The following is a 22,445-nucleotide window of genomic DNA, read 5'->3' as shown; positions in this document are numbered from 1 at the left end:
CATTGAGATTACTGAACATTTTTTTTCTTGTTTGGCCAAATTACACTTTAATTTTCTTTCCTGCATGCTCACTGCGTTTTCCTCTCAAGTTGTTTCTTGAGGGTGTAATTCAATGTATGTAGAACTATAAATTTAGAAAGCCTACAGCCAAACTGTCTTGAGTATGCCGTATCTCTTTTGAGCTTGGAAGCCAAGAAGGGTTGGGCTCATTGTTCCCTCTAAACCGTTGCATGTGTGCATGTGCACATATGACAAAACATAGCACACACAAGAAATCCCAATATTATTTGCATTAGACTGGCTTGTAGCGCATCGATTTGAACTCCGCTTATGAAAAGTTGCAAAAAGAAACTTTTTGCTCATGTAGTCTTTCAAAAATTCGAGGGAGCATTGGCCTTGGGCCTGGTTAGTACTTGACTTGAGTGACCACCTGTGAATAAACAGGTGCTGTAGGCACAGAAAAAAACCTCAAAAACATATAGAGCCTCACTTCATAGGTTTCAGTCCCAAGAAGATCCTAGTGTTACCCAGGCAAATATCAATTTACACAGGTAAAAGGGCTGTCCAAAAAATGCCCATCTGTTACCCAGGTTGGAAAGCTGCACACCGCTCAAGACTGCGGCGCGAACGCCGGATGAGAGGCTGAGAAAGGCACAGCCTGCCCGGCGGGACCGACGGGAGCAGAGGGCAGAGGCAACACCGGGAAAAGCAGGAGCAGGTAGGAGGTGGAGAGAGAAAGCTGGCAGAGGCTTGAGCGAGCTCTTCCCCCCCCCCTCCCCCCCGGAAGTAGGAACAACTCACTGGTGCCCATGGGACTGTTCCCGTCCACTACCCGCCCCTGAGACCATCTACCGCGTCCCTGCGCCGCTCAAGACCTCGGCGCAAATGCCGGAGGAGAGTCTGAGGAAGGCGCAGCCCTGCCTGGTGGGACTGACGGGAGCCGAGGGCAGCGGCAACACCGGCAGGAGGAGGTGGAGAGAGGAAGCTGACAGACGCTTGAAGTGCGCTTCTCCCCCCCCCCCCCCTCCCTCCCGGAAGGAGGAAACAATTCACCGGTACCTGCGGGACTGTTCCCGCCTACTACGTGCCCCTGAGACTTCCCACCGCATCCCAGCACCACTCCAGGCCGAGGTGTAAACGCCGGAGGTGCTTGCGCCGAGAGGCCTGCGCCCTTGGCACATGCACGAAGGAGTGCGAGAAAGGAGCATGCCCCTTTGTGCGCCCCTTCGGGCGAGCCTGATGATGCTCTGCTCGTCTGCCCTGACAATACAAGGAAAATGGAGCAGGAACACCTCACATCAACTAAGATTGAACAAGGTTCGCATGGAAACCTTAAGAAGTTCCCTAAAATCAAACAGCAAACAAACACTAACCTAATCTACCCCACAAGAAACAACAACTCCTCAGCAGCTAACACCTACCTAATGTTCTCTCTGCTTCTTCTAAATGTGCAATCTATTAAAAAAAAAAAAAAAAAATCCCCCAAAGGGAAATTAAACCTGGCCATCTTCTGCATCACCGAAACCTGGCTGAATAATAACGTTCTCTTAAATCAAATCTAACACTCCATTTATGATATCTTTCATTTCCCCAGGCATAGGGGCAGGGGATTACTAATCATTAGTAAAAAAAAAAGAGCTCCAACTTACTCCACACAAGTTAGAGGTTAACCCTCCTTACAAAGTGGCAATACTGAAATCACCACAATTAAACATGCTGACAACACCGTCCTGGTAGGGGTTGGCGCTACAACCATACAAGCCACAGAGCTCACCAAGATCTCCTAATAAAGGATTGCTAGCTGTGCCATCATTACAGAATACACACCTGACAAAAATAAGAGACCATATGTTCTCCATTGCGGGCCCTCGCTACCTGAGACTCTACACCTGACCACTGAAACAAAGAAATTCAGACGTGCCCTCAAAACTTGGTTATTTCAAAATGCCTACAATCTTACTTAACCTCTCTGAACTCATGACTTGCTCCTACACTGACAAACTCACGATGAGCCTATCTATAGACCTCATTACCACTCTCTTTCCAACCCAGCACATACAAATGTATCTGAAACATCCTCGCTCAACCCCCTCCTTTATATCCCATCAGTTCCTTTTGCTAAAAGTGCTACCTAATCCCTGCTCCCTCACCCCTGTATATCTCCCCTCCCCTGACCACCTTAGTCAACGTACATGTCTTTCGCTAAAATGTATGATATAAGAACTCATCATGTGAATGTAATTGGCTTTCTATTATATTTATGACCTGATGTAAACCGTTGTGATCTTCACTTGGAACGACGGTGTATAAAATGGCGAAATAAATAAGTTCCACAACATTCGCACCTTTAACCGCTTTTGGTGGAGATGTTCCTTGGGGGGGGGGGGGGTGTATTTAGGACTAAGGGAGGAAAACAATGGCCGTAAATAGCGTTTTCGAACCTACGTGCATTATTTTCCACACATGGGATATCTGCAGAAAGAAGCAGGTGCCAGTGCCTGCAGGTACATTGTTTCCCCCCAGCAGTTTTCAGTGTGAAAGTTGCAATTCCCAAAGTATCCGGGCCACTTTGTAACAAGACGATGGGCTCCCTCGGTACTTCTCCTGCCTGGCTGCGTCCCTGAAACGAATCGATGAGCAAATGCCGATTCTGACCCTCCGACCGAAATCCGTGCCGGCCTCGTACCGATGCTGGTAAAGCAGCGGCCGACAGCCGGAGAACCGACTCGGGGGGGGGGGGGAAGGAGAGCTTTTAAAAAACATAAATACAAGGTTTGAGTGTGAACAAATAGCTGCCTGCCTGTCTTCTCTTCTCCAAAAAAGTGTGAGCACAGGCAAAATAAATAGAGGCAGACAAAAAGAAGGAACAGAGAGTTCCAAAAAAAAAAAAAAGGATAGAAGTGAGGCAGGAAGTTTTGAGAAGTAGAGCCACTTTGTCCTGTCAAAATGCCGCTTTCAAAACTACGAGTTGGTGCCTGGTTGTGCAGCCCTGGGGAGAGGCTTGAGTTCATCTGCCTCTGTTTCAGCAGCCAGCGTGGCCCAGGAGGCAGGGATCGGCCAGATAAGGACCACACTGTGTTCTGTTTTCTCAGGTTCCTCTCAGTTGTTGTTGCTTTGACGCTGCGCACTTGTTCCTGGAGGATTTTATTTTTTTTTATTGTCAATATAAAATGTTTACATTCCTTTTTTGTATGTTTGCTTTTATTTAATGAATGATCCCGCTTAATCGAATTTTGGAGTCATGTGTCCGAGAGGCAGGATTCTATGGCCAGGCGGTGGCAAAGCAGAATCTTGCTTCAGCCTGGCTGATGAGGGGTTCAGTCCTAACTCATTTTCGGGTACGCGTTGACCAATTTCCGCCTGCTCCTGCTAGCTCACGGATGGCTCTGCTGTCCGGGGCACATCTGTGGGGTGGGAGGAGCCTTCCTCTGGGTGACCTTGCCCGAACTGTGGCAGGAGTGTCGGCCCCTGAGTAAAGAGACTCTCCTACGAAATTTCAGCCAAAGCCATCCAGGAGAACGGTCCCCTGGCACAGGTGTACAGATGAGCTCTTTGCTACTTTTTTTTATTTTATTTCAGGAGGTTTAATTCTCCCACTTTGGCAATGGTCGTTATCTCATCGTGACCCCCAGTGGGGTCAGGCGGCAGGGCATTGACCTCCACCTCCCGTACAGGTTCTTGAGTTCAGCCGAAAGGCCAAGAAGAGACGATCTTCGGCTCAAAACTCGCGTCCTGCACTTGAAATCCCAGTTAAAATGAGGCCGGGAGGGCTATTCCGGTGCAGTCAGTTTGTAGAGAAAGCAGACGGTATTAGTACTAATGACATTTAGCTACAAAAAAAAAAAGGTTTTCTCCCCTTTTGAAGCTGCCTTTCAGACTGAATTCCAAAAGTTAAGTCAGACTGCGCCTGCATGCAAACTTCTAATTCTCATGCTTGAACTGTTTATGTGGCAATAAAGATCAACAAACAAAGCAACTATTTTACGGGTCTAGCAATACTTTTCTTGCCTAGTTTTCAAGAGTTAACTGCCCTCTTAGTATTCAAGTGAGCTAGCGAGGCAACGGCACTATTTCACTTGCAGCAATTTAGGATCCCGTTGGACAAAAGCCGCTGTCTAAATGCAAATTAGCGTTAGAAGCAGCTGCTGAGAATCAGTTGATTGCTGCACCAGGACCCCCGTAGCGTGGTGATCATTAACGGTGTCAGGAAGCTCTCTCTTTGTGTCATTCAGCCTACGGAGTAATCTGCTGATGGCCCGGCTACAGAGAATTTGACTCCTTGCTTTGTTTCGATTGCCCCAGCCTAACCTTGCGACTCCTTCAAGCTGGCGATTTATCTTTGAAACATGACATGTATTTATGTTTTTTCCTTGCAGGGACTTGACGTAGACGCAGAAAGCTGTGCGGTGTGCATTGAGAACTACAAACCAAAAGACACCGTTCGAATTTTGCCGTGCAAGTAGGTTTGTCTCGTTTGCCTCTTCTTTCCACCGCCGCCCCTGCCCATAAGAAATATTTTATGAAGCCCGGAGTCTGTTCCCGCCCTCCACCGCCACAGGCTTTGTGCAGTACTCCAGGCTCTAACCATCTGACTGCCCGGAGTAATAAGATACAGAGTTATCAATTCACACTGAAACCTTAATCGCTCTGTTTTCCAACCAAAAGGGACACCCTTAACTCCCTGCTGACCTTCTCGTGTATAACTTGATGGGTTTTAATATTGACTAGATGCGCAAAAGCAAAGCTCTGCATTCCAGCGATAACTTCTGTGTAAAGAAGTTTGTATGAAGTGTCAAAAGCCAGATACAGACGCCTTAGAAGCCACATCAACACTTGCAGGGCATTAAAATGTAGTTTTTCTATTATCTTCTTGAAGCTGGCTGGGCATGAAATCAGAGTACGGAGCTTCTAATGATATTTCCTTGTTCTCTGATCCCAGCATTGAAACACTATTAGAATATCTGTTCCAGAGCCAGCCCCGGGGTGATTTAAAAAAAAAACAAACCCAAAACAAAAAGGAATTTCTCTCCAACCCCTACTTTCCATGGTGTAGGCCTGTCTCAACCCCTCTCCCTCCATAGTCTCTCTCTCTCACTGCGTCCTGCAACTTCAGGAGTGGGCAGCAGCTCTTCTCCTCCAGCCAATAAGGAACACAAACACCTAATCGACACCGCCAGCTCCTTTCTTTCAACCCACGCAGGCCACTGATGCCACTTTTTCCCTCTCTTGGCCCGTGGGTGCTCCTGACATCGCTTCCTCCTCCTTTCCTTTGGCCCGCGAAAGCCACTGACACCAGAAAGTTCCAGGCCAATGGCCCGGTGCAAAATCAGCACTGGGCTGGCTCAGAGCAGAGGTTTGTGGGTTGGATTTTGGCTCAGAGGCAGCACTCACAGTCCCTGGGGGGGGGGGGGGAGGGAGTCGGATATTGTGCAATGGTGACACCTAGTGGCTGGATTTATTGAAGGGCTCTGGAAGGCACCCTGGTATGTGGCCCCTGGCAGAGGGACTGATTGGGAAGGATTATAAAAATAGGGGGCAAAATATTCTGCGATGGCTGCAAAGACGTAGAACGTGAACTGGCAGATACGCACAGGGATAGCACAGGGGATAGCACAGGCAGATACGCACAGGGATAGCACACTGGGACGAGGCACCAGACCTGGCGCCGAAGGGGAAGAAACAAAGCTGGGCACAAATAGGTGAAATCTGAAGGAAGAGTCTTACAAGAAGGAAGAAAAAGGTACAGAAGGAAAGATTACAAAACTATGAACAGGTGACAAGAGACGTGATTTGCGTTTTATAAATGTGTGTAGAGTAAAAGCAGGTTTATGAAACACCGCACGCAGCATTCTCCTCAATGGCTGTTGTGCTTTGCACCCGTTGTGCCTTTCAGAGGGCGATCCCTACTGACTGATGTCCAGGGTTTTTTAGGAACACTTCTATGGAGTAGGAATGCCTGTTTTCAGCGCTGCATCTGTCTCTCTGTACACCTGACGGATGTCAGAAACCACCAAATGGATTTAACTGAAATTTTGCACAGGGGATTGAAGATAAAAGTTGCCCGGCCCTTCTCATTTTGGTTTGAATTGATGCAAAATGACCATGTCTGGACAACATTTACTGACGATCCGCCCTTGTGCTGGCTTTCACTTCTTTGTTTCATGCTTCTAGTGTGCACATTTCAACTTGTTTTTGTTTTTTTTTGTCAATGACACTTTTTTTAATGGACAAAATTATAAAAGAATATACAATCAGGATGTTAAGGAGGCTAACAGAAGAATGCCACAAAATAATTCAGTCAGATGTTCAAGCCGGGCCATATCATTTTGACGATATCAATTTCATTTTTAATCCCCTGTTTAACATTCTCACCATCCATGCAGAACAATCACAGTCATACCTACCGAGCAGCTCTGGGGCGGGGAGCTATTCACGTGTTTACATGTTTCCTGTACACTCTGTGAGGGAGTGTACAGGAAATGACCTCAAACCACCTTAAGGGACCAGCCACAACTATCCCGCTCAGTCCTCTTTAAGGATCAGCCCCGCAAGGGATTCTGGGTGAAGGGAGTCTCCCTTCACCATACTATAAGGAGCCAGGGCCCAGAAGGGTGAGAGGCCCCAGGGAGCAGGCAGCAAGCCACTCTTTGAGAAAACCTCTCTGTGCTACCTGAAATTAAGGTGAGCTGCATCAGTTTTGCTTTGCACTTCATTTATCGCGGTAAATAAATTACCCAAACGGAAACAGCCAGAGTCTGCCTCCTTATTCCTTCTGGCTGTTTCCAAGTCGCTGTTGCCTGAGTTACCGTACCTCCTTAAATTGGATCTCCCTTTTTTTTATATAGATGACTTATTTTATGTATGATTGTGCTCCTTTTTTTTTTTTTTTTTTTTTTTTTTGTTTTTCACATTTATAATAAATAAATACATTTAAAAAATGTTCAGTTTGCATTAATTTGGTAATGTGGGCTAGGTGCCTATCTTGGTGTCTAATGCACACTAAAAATGTGCTAATGTAACAAATATAAAAGGGAATTTCTGCCAAATAAAAAAAGTTAATAAGATGCTTCACATGCAAAGCAGGCCATTAATTTGAAAATTACTTACCACAGATCCTGTTAAGCCATACAATAAGCCCAACCAACACCCCTCCCCCCCCCATCCAACAAGCACATCCTCCCCTCCATAGTAGCACAACACTCCCAGCCCTGAGCTTTGAGAGGGGACTCTGCGCCCCCATGTCCTCCCAGATCATCCCAAGTAATCAAAGGTTCTTCAGGGCAGGAGTAATCCTCCACTTGGTTCTGCCCTGATTTCTCAACGGTCTCAAATGACGTCGGCTGACTTGATATATATATATATATATAGACTTTGTCTACTTTTGTGTACATTTATGATCAATTATTTATAAAAAAAAAAAAAAGAGAATATCTTATCTTGTAGGCACCTAGACTAATAACTCATGTGAAACTGTAAAAAGATGATTCTCAGGGCTCCCTATCTATGTGGAAAGTGAAACGACCAAGCTAACTGGAGATGTTAATGTGTATTAACCGTGCTGCTTGTTCTGTGTTTTTTCTCAGGCATATTTTCCATAGAGTGTGCATTGATCCTTGGCTCCTGGAGCATCGAACATGTCCCATGTGCAAACTGGACGTCATTAAAGCGCTTGGATTTTGGGTGGGTATAATGAGGGGAGTTCCTGTGTAACAAGGCAGTCCACGGTGGCTTTGGCAGCAGGAGTCATTCCACTCGATGACTCTGGCTGAAACTGTGGGAAGACGACGTTCCACTTTTCCTTAGTTTCATGCATAGAGATGTGGTCCTGCTTGTATTTATTTCAAAAAAATGTTTCTAGACAGATTCCCCAGGTCGCCCAAAGCGGTGTACCGTAGATCAACATAAAACAATCCATAAATATCGCAACAAAATCGCACAAATTGACATACCCCAACAACATGTTGGCACCAGCCACTGTTTGCATTCCCAAAACTCAAGGGCTTACCCCTCTGAGGGAAATGTACCCCTCTTAGAACTACCTATCTAGGGACTGCAACGAGATAAAACCAGGAGCGAAGCGGGATGGAGTCACCCGGTAACCCTGGATTTATTAAACTCCGCTGTTCAGGTCACTGTGCAGCGCCTGCTTTGCCATCTTCACACGATGTGCGGTTTAGGTTTACGAGCAGCTGAAAGGGCCCCATGACTGCATGGGGATTTAAAAAAAAAAAAAAAAAAAGCTTTGTCCTGGCAAACAACCTTCTAACAAAAACCCTTGGAAAATGAGGCTACCTATGGCACGGTGCTGCAGGGCTGACTCTGCCCAAGCCATCACTCTCCCATCAATGGCACGCAACTAGACCCACCAACAGCAGTGTGAAAGCTCTTGGGAAAAAGAGTTTCACTTACCCCAAATAAGCACCTTCAAGTCACCCGCGTCGTTTATCTTAAAGAAAAGGTTTTGGGGGGGGGGGGGGAGGCTCGTTTTGGAAGTGCAGTGCCAGTTTCTAACAATATGGAACAATAAATGGAGTAACCACCAGCAACTTTGCAAACATTAAACCCCAAGTCTTTGGGGGAGATGGACCGGGAGGGTGGGGGGGTGGAATATGCGCATTCTATTGAAAATGCAAAAGTATGTGTACGAGTGCAAACCCCGCCGTCAAGAACGCCTCTTCAGATTGTAGGAAAAGCATGGGGCATACGACCCCCCCCACCCCCCGCAGACGCACCTTTCCTCACATGGCGGGTGGGTGATTTTGTAAAAGCCCATGTCCAAAGAGCTCTTTCACCCATGGAAACGGCTTTGAAAATTACCCGCCTTATTATTGAGTTGCACAGAAATATGCAAATCTCTCCAGGGAAAGAAAACAAATTCTTAAAAAAAATATTGAAGCCGATGTAGTAAAGTACGATTCACATTGCCTGAGTATGTGCTTGCTAACGGGTAACGTTCATTACATGCAACTGAATCCTGATGGTAAGAATGCCCAGTACCTTTACTTTACCTATAGACTTTATTGCAAAATTCCTAACTACACCTCCTGAGCTGCACTAGTAAATATAGCGGGCTATTTTAACGTTAGCTGGCTAGCTTTAGGACAGCTCTTTGGCCTGATAAGTTAACCAGTTATCCGGTTAAATTAGTCAGCAGATGTAATTCCTCCTCAAAACACTTCTAAGTTATCCAGCTACCTTTTAGCCAGACAGTAAGATAGCTGGATGAACTATAGCTAGCTAAGTGCACAAATATTCATGCTTCTGAGAATATGGACCTCAAGGTGTTTTGCATAATTTTGCATCTGATTACCTGTTGCACTTGTGGACCCATGAACCGAGGGGGAGTTGGTGTTACCTGCAGGGAGGAACCCCACAGGTCCCCACAGTAGGCAGGCAGCGCTGTTGGAGGCAGAGGCCTAACTGGAGCTTCGCCAATACCAGCCTACGTATTCCTTAGGTTGAACCCTTGGGTGCCGGGGCCAGCTGGTCTTAGGTGGGGGCCTCTGCGGTGATGGAAATCCAGGCAGGCAGGAAGTGCTGCAGGCCAGCACACTGAGATGACAGCATAAGGACAGACCCGGGTCAGGTCGAGATCAGAGCAAGCTGATTCACAGCAATGACTGGGTCCAGGCAGTGGTCGAAGGCAGGAGGAGTTCATGCAGTATCAGAGTCCAGGCAGTGGTTGGAGGCAGGCAGCAAGAAACAAGGTCGGTGTCCAGGCTGTGTTGGTAGCAAGAGGAGTTCATGCATCGTTGGGGTCAAAGCCAGAATATCAATACACGAAGGAAGACGAGGAAGGAGACGAGGACCACCAGGACATGAAGGGATGCTGAAGACAGATGAGAAGAAAATGACCTAAGACAAGGAAACACAGGAACAGCTGGACAAAGGGAACCATAGACAGAATACATGGACTCAGGAACTACAGCAAGGCAGGAACCAGGAACCGAAGACAGGAATGCAGGCAATACATTACTCCCCGAGGTGTCAACCCATTGCCAAGGCATCTGAATTGCAGGAGGGAGCCTTAAATACTGGCCCACCTCTGATGTCATTGGGATGCACCCATGCAGGATTCCCACCTCTGGCCCTTTAAGAGAAGGGCTGTGGGCACGCGCGCACCACTAGGGAAGTACCGCCAAGCACGGTGGCATCCTGCCGCCTCTGCTGAGCTCCAGCCGTGGCGACGTCCAGCTGCGACTGCAAAGGCCAGGCTGCAGCATGAACAGGAAGCCTGGAGCTGGCCCCAGCAGAGGTAAGAGCAGTGGTCTACCGCTGAGCGCAACAGTATCCCCCTCCTCTTACCCTCCCCCCCCCCTTTGAGGGTTTGGGTCTCCTGCGGTGCGTGGCGTGGAATTTACAGAGGAGGTTTTATCCAGGATGTTACAGGCTGGCTCTCACGTGTGCTCCTCTGGTCCTTATCCCTCCCGGGAAAGAAGATACTCCCATTTCCTGCCACGCTTCCTTACATACAGGACTTCTCTTACTTGATACGTGGTGTCATCTTCCAAGGTGATTTCTTGCAGCTGTGGAGTCATCCTGGAGGGCCAGGAGAGAATCAGGGATTTTAGGAACAAGGCGTGGAAGGAGTTATGAATTCTCAGAGATGTGGGTTACTGAAGTTGATAGGTTACTGGCCAGAGGTGTTGCAAAATTGTAAAGGGCCCAGTGTACCGGGGGAGCGAGTTGCATGGATGGAACTCAAAACTTGATATGGCGTGTACTCAGCCATACCTTCTCCCCTGGCTTAAACTGTGGAGCGGGCCTCCGATGATGGTATGTGAACTTTTTGTCTCTTTGGCTTGCCTTTCGGAGCATTTGTTGTGTATGATCCCAGAGGTTTTGAAATTCTTGTGCAGACAGTTGAGCCGCCAGCGATGGGACTGTTAGGGGAAGAAGTAGAGGAGGTAACGGTTTTCTGTCGTACACAGTTTGAAAGGGCGACGAGCCCGTGGTGGCACATGGATGAGAGTTGTGAGAGAACTCCACCCAGGGCAGAAAGGACATCCAGTCATCTTGGCAGGCACCAATTATAGACACGTAGGAAGTTCTTCAATGTCCGTTTGGTCCATTCAGACTGTCCATTCGTTTGAGGGTGGTAGGTTGTCGTGAAGTCCAGCATGATGTTGAATTTCTTGCACAGGGATTGCCAGTAACAAGCTGTGAACTGGGAACCTTGGCCTTAGACAATGTGTTTGAGAAGCCCATAGAGTCGAAACTTACGCTGATTGAAGAGTTGGGCTAAACCCGGAGACCAGGTAGTGGTGTGAAATGGGCCATTTTAGGGAAATGGTCAACTATGACCCAGATGACCATATTGCTGTTAGAGAGGGGGAGATCCACGACTAGGTCTGTGGATAAATGGGTCTAAGGTTCCCTGGGGGCTGGCAATGGCTGTAACAGTCCCCAGAGTCATCCTGCCAATGGTTTTTGCTGCGTGCAGTTAGGACAAGAGTACACAAATCCAAACGTCCTTCTGCATATGGGGCCACTGGTAGAACTGTTGGAGAATGCAAGGGTCCAGGCTTGGCCAGGGTGACCTGCAAAATGAGAGTCGTGGGACCACTTTAACACTTGCGGGGAACAACCGTCTTCCCTGGAGGAACGGTCATGGTGGATGCAAGGAGGACCCAGGCCAAGACACTAATGTGTCAGAGTGGTTCCGAAGTGTCTTGAGTCAGAAATGAACGGGAAAGGGCGTTTGCTCTAACATTCTTATTTATTTATTTATTTTATTTAGTGTTTTTCTATACCGGCATTCAAGATAAGGATCACATCATGCTGGTGTACATTTAACAGGGGGGTGTAAACAGCAAATAAACTAAAACTGTAACAAGTGAAGAGAAACTCTGCAGTTACAATAAAACAGGGAAGTTCAAAACTGAGAGAAGAAGGAAAGGCTAGAGGAATTTAACGGAAAGAGCAATTGTTTAAAATGTTCAAAGAATGTCTGACTGTGGTTGTTGGTGAATTAAGGTTCAGTTGGGTTCTGGAAAGGCTTGCTCTTAGCTGTGGGCCTGTATCTGAGTTTGAAGTTGAAGTGAATAAACAATAGCGACCAGCGGGCCTGTCAGGCATTAAGTCATTGGGCTTGGTGGAGTGCTCCAAATTCTTATGGTTGGTGTTGAAGGTCATGCAATATTGTACTCCCTCCAACCAGTGGCACCATTCCTCCAGCACCAATTTGATCGCTAGCAGCTCCTGGTCGCCAATCCCATAATTGCGTTCAACTTGGGAGAGTTTCTTAGAGAAAAAGGAACAGGGATCCAGGGTTCCCGTGGAAGAGTGCTTGCTCAAGGTAGCCCCTACCTCCACAGAAGAGGTATCTGCTTCAACAATGAAGGGGCACATAGGATCCAGATGATGGAGGCGCAGCTCTCAAAGGAAGGCAGCTTTTAAATCTTGGAAGGCTGTCACGGCCTCTGGGGGCCAGAGTTTGGTGTTACCCACACAGCTTACGGCTCTTACCCGGAAATGAGCTATCTTGGAATATTCGTTTATGAAATGATAATTGGTGAAGCCTAGGAATCTCTGCAGGGCTCGTAACCCGCTAGGCTGAGGCCAGTCTTGGATACTCATGTTTGTTGGGATCCATGTTAAAAGCCCGGCTGGAGACGATGTAGCCCAGGAAAGGGAGGCACTCCCTTTCAAACAAGCACTTCTCGAGCTTAGCATAAAGCCGATTATCCCAGAGATGTTGGAGTACCTGGGAGATATCCCAGCGATGGGAAACTAGATCCTTGGAGAAGACTAAGATGTCATTGAGGTGCACTGCCACACACTCATATAGAAGGTCCCAGAAGATCTCATTCATCATGTTTTGAAACACAGCTGGGGCATTACACAAGCCAAATGGCATCATCCGGTACTCATAGTGACCATCTCTGGTGTTGAAGGCCATTTTCCATTCATTGCTATGTTGGATACAGATTAAAATATATGCCCCCCCCCCCCCCCCGGAGGTCTAGTTTAGAGAAGATCTTCCCGTCTTGCAGATGGTCAGACAACTCCGAGATTAAAGGCAATGGATAATAGTCCTTCCGGGTAATCGCATTCAATCCCCAATAATCTATGCAGGGACGGAGAGCCCCGTCCTTCTTAGCCATGAAGAAAAAGCCTGCACCAGCTGCAGAAGTGACCAACGGATGAACACCTTGTCCAGGTTGTCTTGTATGTACACCTTCGTCTCAGGAAGGGACAAGGGGTACACCCTTCTCCGAGGAGACTTGCTACCAGGTAGCAAGTCAGTAGTGCAGTTGAACTCCTTTTGAGGGGGCAAGGTGTCTGCTCTCTTCTTGGAAAAGACATCGGCATATTGTGCTTGCTGGAGCATTGGATGCAGAGAGACATGGACAGGTCTCTACCCTCTATAAACAAGTAGCATGGCAGTTAGGACCCCACTGGGACAGCTGAAGCGATGCCAATCGAATTGAGGGGAGTGCTGCTGGAGCCACGGTAATTCCAGAATCATGGGATGTATGGCCTTGTCCATGATGTGGAACATCGGGTGCACGAAATGGAGGGAGCCCATACGGAGCTTTACTGGAGACATGATGTGGATAATTTTCCCCAGTAGGGGATCCTCATGGATGGAGGAGAGTACCAATGGAACCGGGCAAGAGAGCTTGGGAATTTGGAGATGTTCCACAAGAGCCTTCATAAGGAAATTCCCTCCTGCCCTGGAATCCACTAGGGCTAGGGTAGTGAAATCCTGGTTGCTCCCAGAGAGTGTCTCTGGAAGAGTTAATGGGGGAGCCGGAGACATAAGGCCTAGGGTCAGCCCCTCCCTCCCCTCTGAACCCTAGGCCCAGGAGTTTACTGGTCTCACTGGACAGCAGGCTATTAGATGACCTGTCCCGCTGCAGTAAAAACAGAGCCTGGCCTGGCGGCATCGGAGGCCCTCCTCTGGGGTCAGATGACCATGTCCTAGTTGCATCGGTTCCTCCGCAAGGATTCCAGAGGAAGAAGAGGACTCCAGTGGAGATGAGAGGCGCCAGAGCTGACTGGCAATGGCCGTGTAACTCCCGGCTTCGCTCCTGGAGCCACCGGTCGATCCGTCCCGCCGTCAGTGAGAGATTCCAGCAAGTCGGGAAGCTCACAAGCTGCCAGTTCATCCTCGATGCAAGAAGACAGTCTGTCCAGGAAGATGGAGCGGAGGCAGTCCTCTCCCCAGTGGAATTCTGTAGCCAGAGTCCGGAATTCGATGGTGTAATCTAAGAGGGAGTGACTGCCCTGATGGATGTGGAGGAGATCAAATATGATCTTAAAGGTCACCAGGAAAAATTGAAGGTCCTGAAGAATGGGGTCTGAGCTCTCCCACAAGGGAGAGGCCCAGGCTAGGACCTTGCCATCCAGAAGAGGTAGAATTTAGGTAGTCTTCACGGAGTCATCCAGGGACAGTGCTGATTGGAGACAAAAATGCATATTGCACTGGTTGATGAGCCCCCGGAATAGTTGAGGCTCCCCAGAATAGCGGGGAGGGCTGGTAGCAGAATGAGAGAGCGTGGGGCTGCCACGGGTGGTTGGCATAGGAAGCGTTTGTGCTCCCATGGAGACTGAAGAGTCTAGGTGGGCATTGAGATGCTCCATAGAGGCCACTAGAACTTCGAGAAAGCGTTGCTGCTTCTGGATCTTCTGGGCCAGGCCTTGGCAATCTGTTGTGGTTGTAGAGCCTTGAACAGAGGGGGAGTTGGCGTTACATGCAGGGAGGAGCCCCATAGGTCCCTACTGTTGGCAGGCAGAGCTGGCAGAGACAAAGGCCCAACTAGAGCTTCGCCAATACCAGCCCATGTTCCTCTTAGGTTGAGTCCTCAGGTGCCAGGGCCAGCTTGTCTTAGGTAGGGACCTCTGCTGTCATGGAAATCCAGGCAGGCAGGAAACACTGCAGGCCAGCATGCTGAGGTGGCAACAGAAGGACAGAGCCGGGTCATGTTAAGATCAGAGCAAGCGGAGCACAGCAACGTCAGGGTCCCGCAAGTGGTTGGAGGCAAGCGGCAAGAAACAAGGTGGGTGTCTGGGCAGTGGTCATGGCAGGCAGAGTTCATGCAGCGTCAGGGTCCAAGCCAGAAGATCAATATATGAAAGAAGATGGAGGAAGGAGATGAGGACCACCGGGACGCGAAGGGATGCTGAAGTCAGACAAGAAGAAACTAACGAGGAAACCCAGGAACAGCTGGATGAAGGGAACCACGGACAGAAGACACAGACTCAGGAAACACAGCAAGGCAGGAACCAGGAACGCAGGAGTCAACCCATTGCCAAGGCATCAGTGAATTGCAGGAGGGAGCCTTAAATACTTGTCCAACTCTGATGTCATTGGGATGCATCCTTCCAGGATTCCCTCTGCTGGCCCTTTAAGAGAAAGGCTGTCAGCGCGCACGCGCCCCTAGGGAAGTGGGACCGAGTGTGGCAGCATCCTGCCGCCTCTTCTGAGTGCCAGACCATGGCGGTGTCCAGCCACGTCTGCAGAGGCCAGGCTGTGGCACGAAGGGGGAGGCTGGAGCCAGCCGCTGTGGAGGTAAGAGCGGCGATCCATGGGAGGAACCTGCGAACTGCTGAGTGCAACTTTACCTCAGCATGGTTTCAATGTGGCAAACTTGCAAAAGTTAAAATAGGCCAGTTAAAAGTGCCTTTAGCTTGTGAACACCCAGCTTTTTATGGGCATACTTGTGTTTGCGAGTTTAAGCACACTTTTTAGTATATTTAGCCTCCTTGTGAGCTGAGATGAGGAGCAGAAACCAGGCGTTGGTATTCTTGGCTCTGGTGAAGGTTGGGAAGGGATACTTAAGCAAGAAATGTCCAGTTTGGAATTTAGGTGAAATGAAAAACACATCGCTCAGCCGAATACAAACCAAAACGTTCAGGTATTACTGTACAGCTGGCAATAGCTTTGATACACGGGGAATTTAACTTATGACAACAATTGGGAACTTTTAAAACAAAAAAAATTGTTTTCCTTCTTTTCAAGGTGGATCCAGAAGACGTAAATGAAATTCCAGCTCCCGAATCTGTGGCGGGCAGCATGTCAGTGGGGAATGTGGGCATTGCTCAAGAGGATCATAGGACTGACGTCAATACCTTGTCATCTTCATCTACTAGTGAATCCATCCAGCAATGTAACAGTCCCAGGGAGTATGCCGGGGAAACCACAGCATTACTTGGTAAGTCAGCTGTAATATTTTCACTTTGCCGTCGGGAACCGTGCTGTTCACGCTCTCCTGGTAAATTGTCAGGGACGGCTTTTTATTTTACTAATTTCAGAATCCAGGGATGAATTTTGATGGAAATGACTGTTATGCTGTGCCGAACAAACACCTGATTGCCTTTCAGACCTTCCTTCACTTTGCTGCCTAGTCAAGGCCGGCAGGACCGGGGATTGGGGGGTGCGACGTGCATTTGCCCAGGGCAGCAACTTCAGGGTTGGTGGGAGGGCGGGAAGGGGAACAACCGTAGCAGCCACTGCACAGCAATAGCCCTGACAGCTACACAGGCTCAAAAGACCCAGCCGCCACTTCATCTTCACATCAAGTCTGTGCACAAACAGCCACTTCAAGTATTGCTTTTCACCTTGGTTTTATTTTGATTTTAGGAATTATTTTTTTTAAGTCATGTGACTCGATTTGTGTCTACACCTGGGACAGGACCCAGAGCTGGCATCTTTCATCTCTCAACTTTTCCCAAGGGTTTAGGGAGCAAGGTTAAGTTCCCCCTGGAAAAAGAAAGCATAGAAAGTTAAAGCCATTCTTTCAGGAAAAGATTTCCTTTTCTTTTCTCTGCCAGAGTTTCTTCTCTTAAATTTCTCCTTTCCGCTTTATTGTCCCCATAACATTTTTTTCCAATGCACTACTTCCCAAAACTGTAGCATCCTCGGGGGTTTCCCAGGAAAAGAGTGCCACCCTGCTGCTAGCTGTTATTACAGTAGCCTTGCAAAAGAGCTGACCGGTAGTCTTGGAAGTGGAGGAGCGGTCTGAGCCGTTTCAGGACTTGCAATTTATAGAAGCCATCCTTAGTGGTGGTATTAATAAATCTCTTTAGGTTTAATTGATTGTCCATGATGACTCCGAGGTTTCTGACTTGAGAGGAGAAGGAAGGTTGACTAGTAGGGAGTATGTTAGACATTGCATAGTTACTGTCCTGTGAAACGAGGAGTAATTCAGTTTTATTGGAATTAAGGATTAAGTTAAGGCTCATGAGCAGGTTGTTGATGGCTTGGAGGCAGTTGTTCCAGAATTCTAGTGTTTTTTGTAAAGATTCCGTAACCGGGATGAATATTTGCACATCGTCTGCATAGATGTAATGGGTTAATTTTAGTTTGGAGAGGAGCTGGCAAAGCGGTAATAGATAAATGTTGAAGAGGGTGGGGGATAAAGATGAGGCTTGAGGGACTCCCAGAGAAGAGCGGACTGGGTGTGATTCGTTATTGTTGACTCTGACCTTGTAAAATCTGTTATGTAGAAAAGATTTGAACCAGCTGAGAGCAGTGCCTTTTATGCCGATGTCAGATAGCCGATCCAGAAGTGTTGAGTGGTTTACCGTGTCAAATGCAGCCGATAGGTCGAGGAGAATGAGAAGACCAGGTTGTTTTTTATCTAGATTCAACAGTATTGTGTCTGTTAGAGAGATTAAGAGAGCTTCTGTATTTCGGGCTTTTCGGAAGCCGAACTGAGAGGGGGCTAGTATTTTGTTATCGTCTAAGTACTCCGAGAGTTGCTTATTAACTATTTTTTCTAAGATTTTGGAAATGAAGGGGAGTTTAGCAATTGGGCGATAGTTGGCGGGGTCGTCTGGAGACAGGTTGGGTTTTTTCAAGAGAGGTTTTAGAATTGCGAGTTTCAAAGGGTCAGGAACTGAACCTTGCATTAGTGAGCAGTTAATGATGTCGGCAATTGGTTTGGCGACTGTTTTTGAGATGGCAATGAGTAAGTTGGCGGGGATTGCATCTGTGGGGTGCGAGGCAGGTTTGAGCTTCTTTTAGGACTGTTTCAATCTCTAAGGAGGAAGTCGGCTTGAAGGTTTCCAGACTAGTGTTCTGTTGAGTATTTGAATAGTAGGCTGGTGGAGGAAGAAGAGCGTTATTGGCATTTAAAGGTCTGATCAGATCAGTGATTTTTTTCTTGAAAAATGTGGCTAACTCTGAGGCTTTGCTGGCCGCTTGATCGTCCGGGATGGTCGTGGGGGAAGATTTGGTGAGAGACGAGACGAGAGAGAATAAAGCTTTAGGATCGAAGATGAAGTGGTGTATTTTCAGTGAGAAAAAATCCCTCTTTGTTTGGAGGATGGATATCCGGTAGCAGTGCATGATAGATTTGTAAGCTTCCAGGTTTGATGGGGAAGGATTTTTTCGCCATGCATGTTCGAATCTTCTAAGTTCTTGTTTCAGGGTTTTAAGTTGAGGGGTGTACCAGGGTTTCCTGTTGTTCGAATTAGAGTGGAGAGCTTTAGAAGTTAAAGGGCACGTTAGGTCTGCTACGTTCTTAGTTATTTTGATCCAGGAGGATGTGGCTGAATTAGCATCAGTGAGGTCTAGTTTGTCTAATGCAGAGGATAGTAGTGGACTAAGGGTTTCTGGGTTGCATAACTTCCTGAATTGGACTGTGGTTTTTTGTGATGGTAGGAGGATGGGTTGGATGAACTTGAGAGTTGTAGAGATCAACCTATGGTCCGACCAGAGGACTGGGAGCAAGTCGTAGATGAGGCAGTGGTCAGGCTTTCATTTATGAAAATTAAATCCAGTGTGTGTCCCGCTTTGTGCGTCAGATCTTTAATAATTTGTTTGAAACCCATATACTGAAGCAAGGTGAGAAAGGTTTCACAACTGGAGGATTGAGGGGTTTTATCCACGTGGAGGTTGAAATCTCCCATTATTATAGCAGGGGTATCTGTGTTGATGTGTTTGGCTAAGAGTTCAATTAAAGGAGACGGGTCCGATTCTAGGCTTCCTGGAGGGGCATAGATAAGGCAGATTTGAAGGTGTTTAGATTTGAATAGAGCGAATTCGAGTGAGGTAGATGAGTTTGTAGTCTGTAGAGATAGCCCTAGCTCTTTTTTTGTGGCTATTAATAGACCGCCGCCTTTTTTTTTTGAGTCTGGGGCTAGAGAAGATGTCATAGGCGTGTGTAGGGATTTGGTTGATTAGAGCCGTGTCTTCAGGTTTCAGCCATGTTTCGGTAATTGCGCAGCAGTCCGGATTTGATTCTGTTAGATAGTCATAGAGGAGATGAGGTTTTTTCGAGAGTGATTGTGCATTGATTAGGGTTAAGGAGAGTAGCGTGAGGCCCAGCAGTTGGTTCAGTGGTGATGTCATGATTGGGATAATTCTTTTTTAAATGAAGTTGGGATTGGTGTGGTTTTTTACAGAGTTTCGCCTTTGGTTGTAGATGATCGGTATAGTGAAAGTGTGCATGAAGAATAAAGTCTGGATGAGTACTGGGGGAAGTCTGAAAGAATGCTGGGGAAGTCTGGATGAGAAGCTGGGGGGGTCTGAATGGGTGCTGGGGTCGTCTGAATGGGTGCTGGGGTCGTCTGAATGAGTGCTGGAATCGTCCGGATGATTGCTGGAAGCTTCTAGATGCTTGCTGGAGGCGTAAGGATGACAGTTGGAATTGTCTGGAAAGACGTTAGGGGCGATTTGATGTAAGATGGAGTGTATTGAGGCTTGATGTAAACGGTGAGCTGGTTATTAGAACACCGAGTTTTAATTTCTGGGATAAGGTTATTGCGCTTCTGATCAGCGTTAGGCCAAGCACACCGCTCTGCATCAGGGAGTACTGCTTAATGCCCTCCTTTGCCTGGGATTTCTATGTGAGGGCACTAAGCAGGACTCACAGTTTTCAAGTGAGTGTAAAACTCCTTCCTGCATCGATAGTAAGGTTTACGCAAACAAAATGTGCGTACAAGTGCAGGTATAACCGTGCGTTCAGCTGAATGCACCTCATTGCGTCGGCCTGTCTGATAATGATTCGCTTCCTGATGCCTTGGTACTGTGGCCTTCAAAGTTGTGTTTACTCTGTCATCTGTCTAAAGAAGCATTTTTTGGGGTTCAAAGAAAGAAGTGCAAAACATTGTACCAATACTGACTGTTTAGCTCATGTTTTAGCATTGGCCTTAGAGTTGTTCACAGGCTACATTTAATCTTCTATTATAGTACAGATCTGAAAATCATCATCAGGGCTACTGGGTAATTAGAGAATTTTAGGAGTGGTGAATGTACTCAGGCCTATAGTAAATGCCATTATTGTACACTATAGGCAGATGAGCACTTTTCTCTATCTTCTGATTTATATGTTGGCATATTTCCTTTTTTTTTTATATAAACAGTTTTTTTACTTTCCTGTATTCTGCCTTTGGCTGTTCCGTTTGTTTATCTCAGGTCCTCCCTCTGTGTTTCCATTTTCACCCATGTTCTTTTCTTGGGCTCTGTCGCATCAGACTATTTCTCTTTCTAGTCATCATCTCTGTGCCTTTTAAGTTCTGGGTCTAGTCCAATCACGGGCATGGCGGTAAATCAAGAACATCAATAAACTCAACTCAGTTCCATTTCTTTCCTGTGCATCTATCTTTTTCTCTCTCTCTCTCTCTCGCAGAAGGTTGCATCTGTATCATCACCAACAAAAATAGTCTCTGCACTCAGAGAAGAAAAAAATAAAGGCGTCTGTATGAATCTGTCCCTGCGCATTTATAACCATTTCTATCTCGCCTTCAAAAAATAAAGTGCATCCTATTTAAAGGACTTTCAAACACAGGAATCACCAGTTGTTATGCCGTTGCTGGTCCCTTGTTTTAATCTTAGGTTATCGCAGTGTTTTCCACAGGTTTTTAGATGCACTTAACTTGCCACTTTCTGCAAAGTGCATTCAGCAGCTTCATAGAAAAGTGGCAAGTTAAGTGCTTTTCTTTTAGATTTCATATAACAATTTTGTGAAAAAAATACTGAAAAACATTCTGCTTTAATATGGTGGACTTGTGATTTAAAAGGAGGGGCCAATAGCATAACAATTGGTAGTTCCTGTGCATGAAGGGCCTTTAAACTAAGATGCACTTTATTTTTTGAAGGCGAGATACAAATAGCTATAAGTACACAGCGATAGATTCATTACAGGTTTATCTGTTCCAGTTTTATCACTTCGTTATCACTCCAAGCTGGCTCTTTTCTTTTTATCTTCCTGCTGGAGCTTCACTCTTTCAATTCCCTCCCTTGTCCTCCATCTCCGGGCCCTCGTGTTATTGCTGTTCTCGCGGAGCTCAGCGAGACGGACATGCTAGAACTTCCTAAGAAAAGCACCATCGAATGCTTTGGTGAAAGAAGTCAGGACATGGGCAGTGCGTCCCCGTACAGACTGTATCTGGCATCGTGCCCCTGGAACCCTGCATTGATGTTTGGTTTTCATCCTCCATTTCACATGTTTCCAACTAGTGCATTGAAAACATGGTACAGCAGGTCAACATTTATATTCCTATCTCATTATGTCCCAGTATCCTATTTAGAGGATAGCTTCTTAAAAAACTTTAGGGTATAATGGATTAATATCTCAAATAAATGAAGGCCCAATCGTTATCAAAAAGACATCAAAATAAAAACGTTTTGCTAAGGTTTGACCATTAAAATGCTACAGGTGCAGAAGCTTTTGCCAGGCTGAATGCCACAACCTTCCCTGAGGTAGCTAAGGTTATCCCCCAGCACACAAATATTTGTATGTGAAAGGTCGTGGGGATCTTATCAGGATTCAGTGGTACTCAGGAGTTCAGCATAAGAGTTTTTCAGTGGGCTCAGTTTTCTGCATTAACAAAAGCAGAAGCTGATCCTATGCAAATGGTAAGGCTATCGGTCTCCACAAGAAACACGAGCAGGGGTAGGAGAATACTGCAGCCAATGTGGTGCAAGTGGTTTCCCAACAGATGGATATCAGAAGAATTTAACAACTTAATCCAGTTTGTATGGCTTTTTTGTTCTGCCTAGTACCTCTTGGGGTCGAGCTTATTGGTTTAAGAGTTGACTGGAAGGCTTCTCAGCTTCTGTTGCTGTGCACTAACTTGCACGGTGTGTCTTTCTTTTCAGGGAGTGATGGCGAAAACAGGCATGAAGAACATCTGTCATCAGCTGTGGACTATAGCTCGTATTGAGCTTCTTCAGAGCCATCTAGACTTCTTTTTTCCAACAGACTATGCTAGAATTATTTTATTTTTTTATTTTATTGGTAGAAAAAGTCTTCTGTGATCAAAAAATTACAAAAAAAAAAAAAAAAAATCACCAAGTACAATTTTTACTTTTCCAACTTTTTACCAATTTCTGTTCCCAAAGTGCTATTAAGGTAATTCTACATGAAAAGATCCTGTTAACTATCTCCGCCTGCAGTTTATTTATACAGCCATCTAAGATTCCTCTCCTTTCCCACTTCGACAGCCATTGGTGGGAGACGTATTGAATTTGCTCTTATGTGTGTGAGTGT

The 22,445-nt window shown here is 46.7% G+C and overlaps 1 protein-coding gene across 1 annotated transcript in view; it reads left to right on the top strand.

The window, feature by feature from the left end:
* The window catches only part of RNF149 (ring finger protein 149), an 87,626-nt gene extending 65,383 nt beyond the window's left edge, over positions 1 to 22,243 (top strand). Inside the window, exons 4-7 of the mRNA XM_029604804.1 lie at positions 4,377 to 4,459; positions 7,584 to 7,680; positions 15,968 to 16,160; positions 22,055 to 22,243. Of these exons, the coding sequence (XP_029460664.1) occupies positions 4,377 to 4,459; positions 7,584 to 7,680; positions 15,968 to 16,160; positions 22,055 to 22,119 (438 nt within the window). The 3' untranslated portion in view covers positions 22,120 to 22,243. The remainder of the gene's footprint in view (positions 1 to 4,376; positions 4,460 to 7,583; positions 7,681 to 15,967; positions 16,161 to 22,054) is intronic.
* Positions 22,244 to 22,445: the final 202 nt, after the last annotated feature.

The sequence above is a fragment of the Rhinatrema bivittatum genome, chromosome 5 (genome assembly GCF_901001135.1).
Source record: "Rhinatrema bivittatum chromosome 5, aRhiBiv1.1, whole genome shotgun sequence".
Taxonomy (NCBI): Eukaryota; Metazoa; Chordata; class Amphibia; order Gymnophiona; family Rhinatrematidae; genus Rhinatrema; species Rhinatrema bivittatum.
Note: the sequence above shows the minus strand (reverse complement) of the source record. Positions and strands in the feature narration are given on the sequence as shown.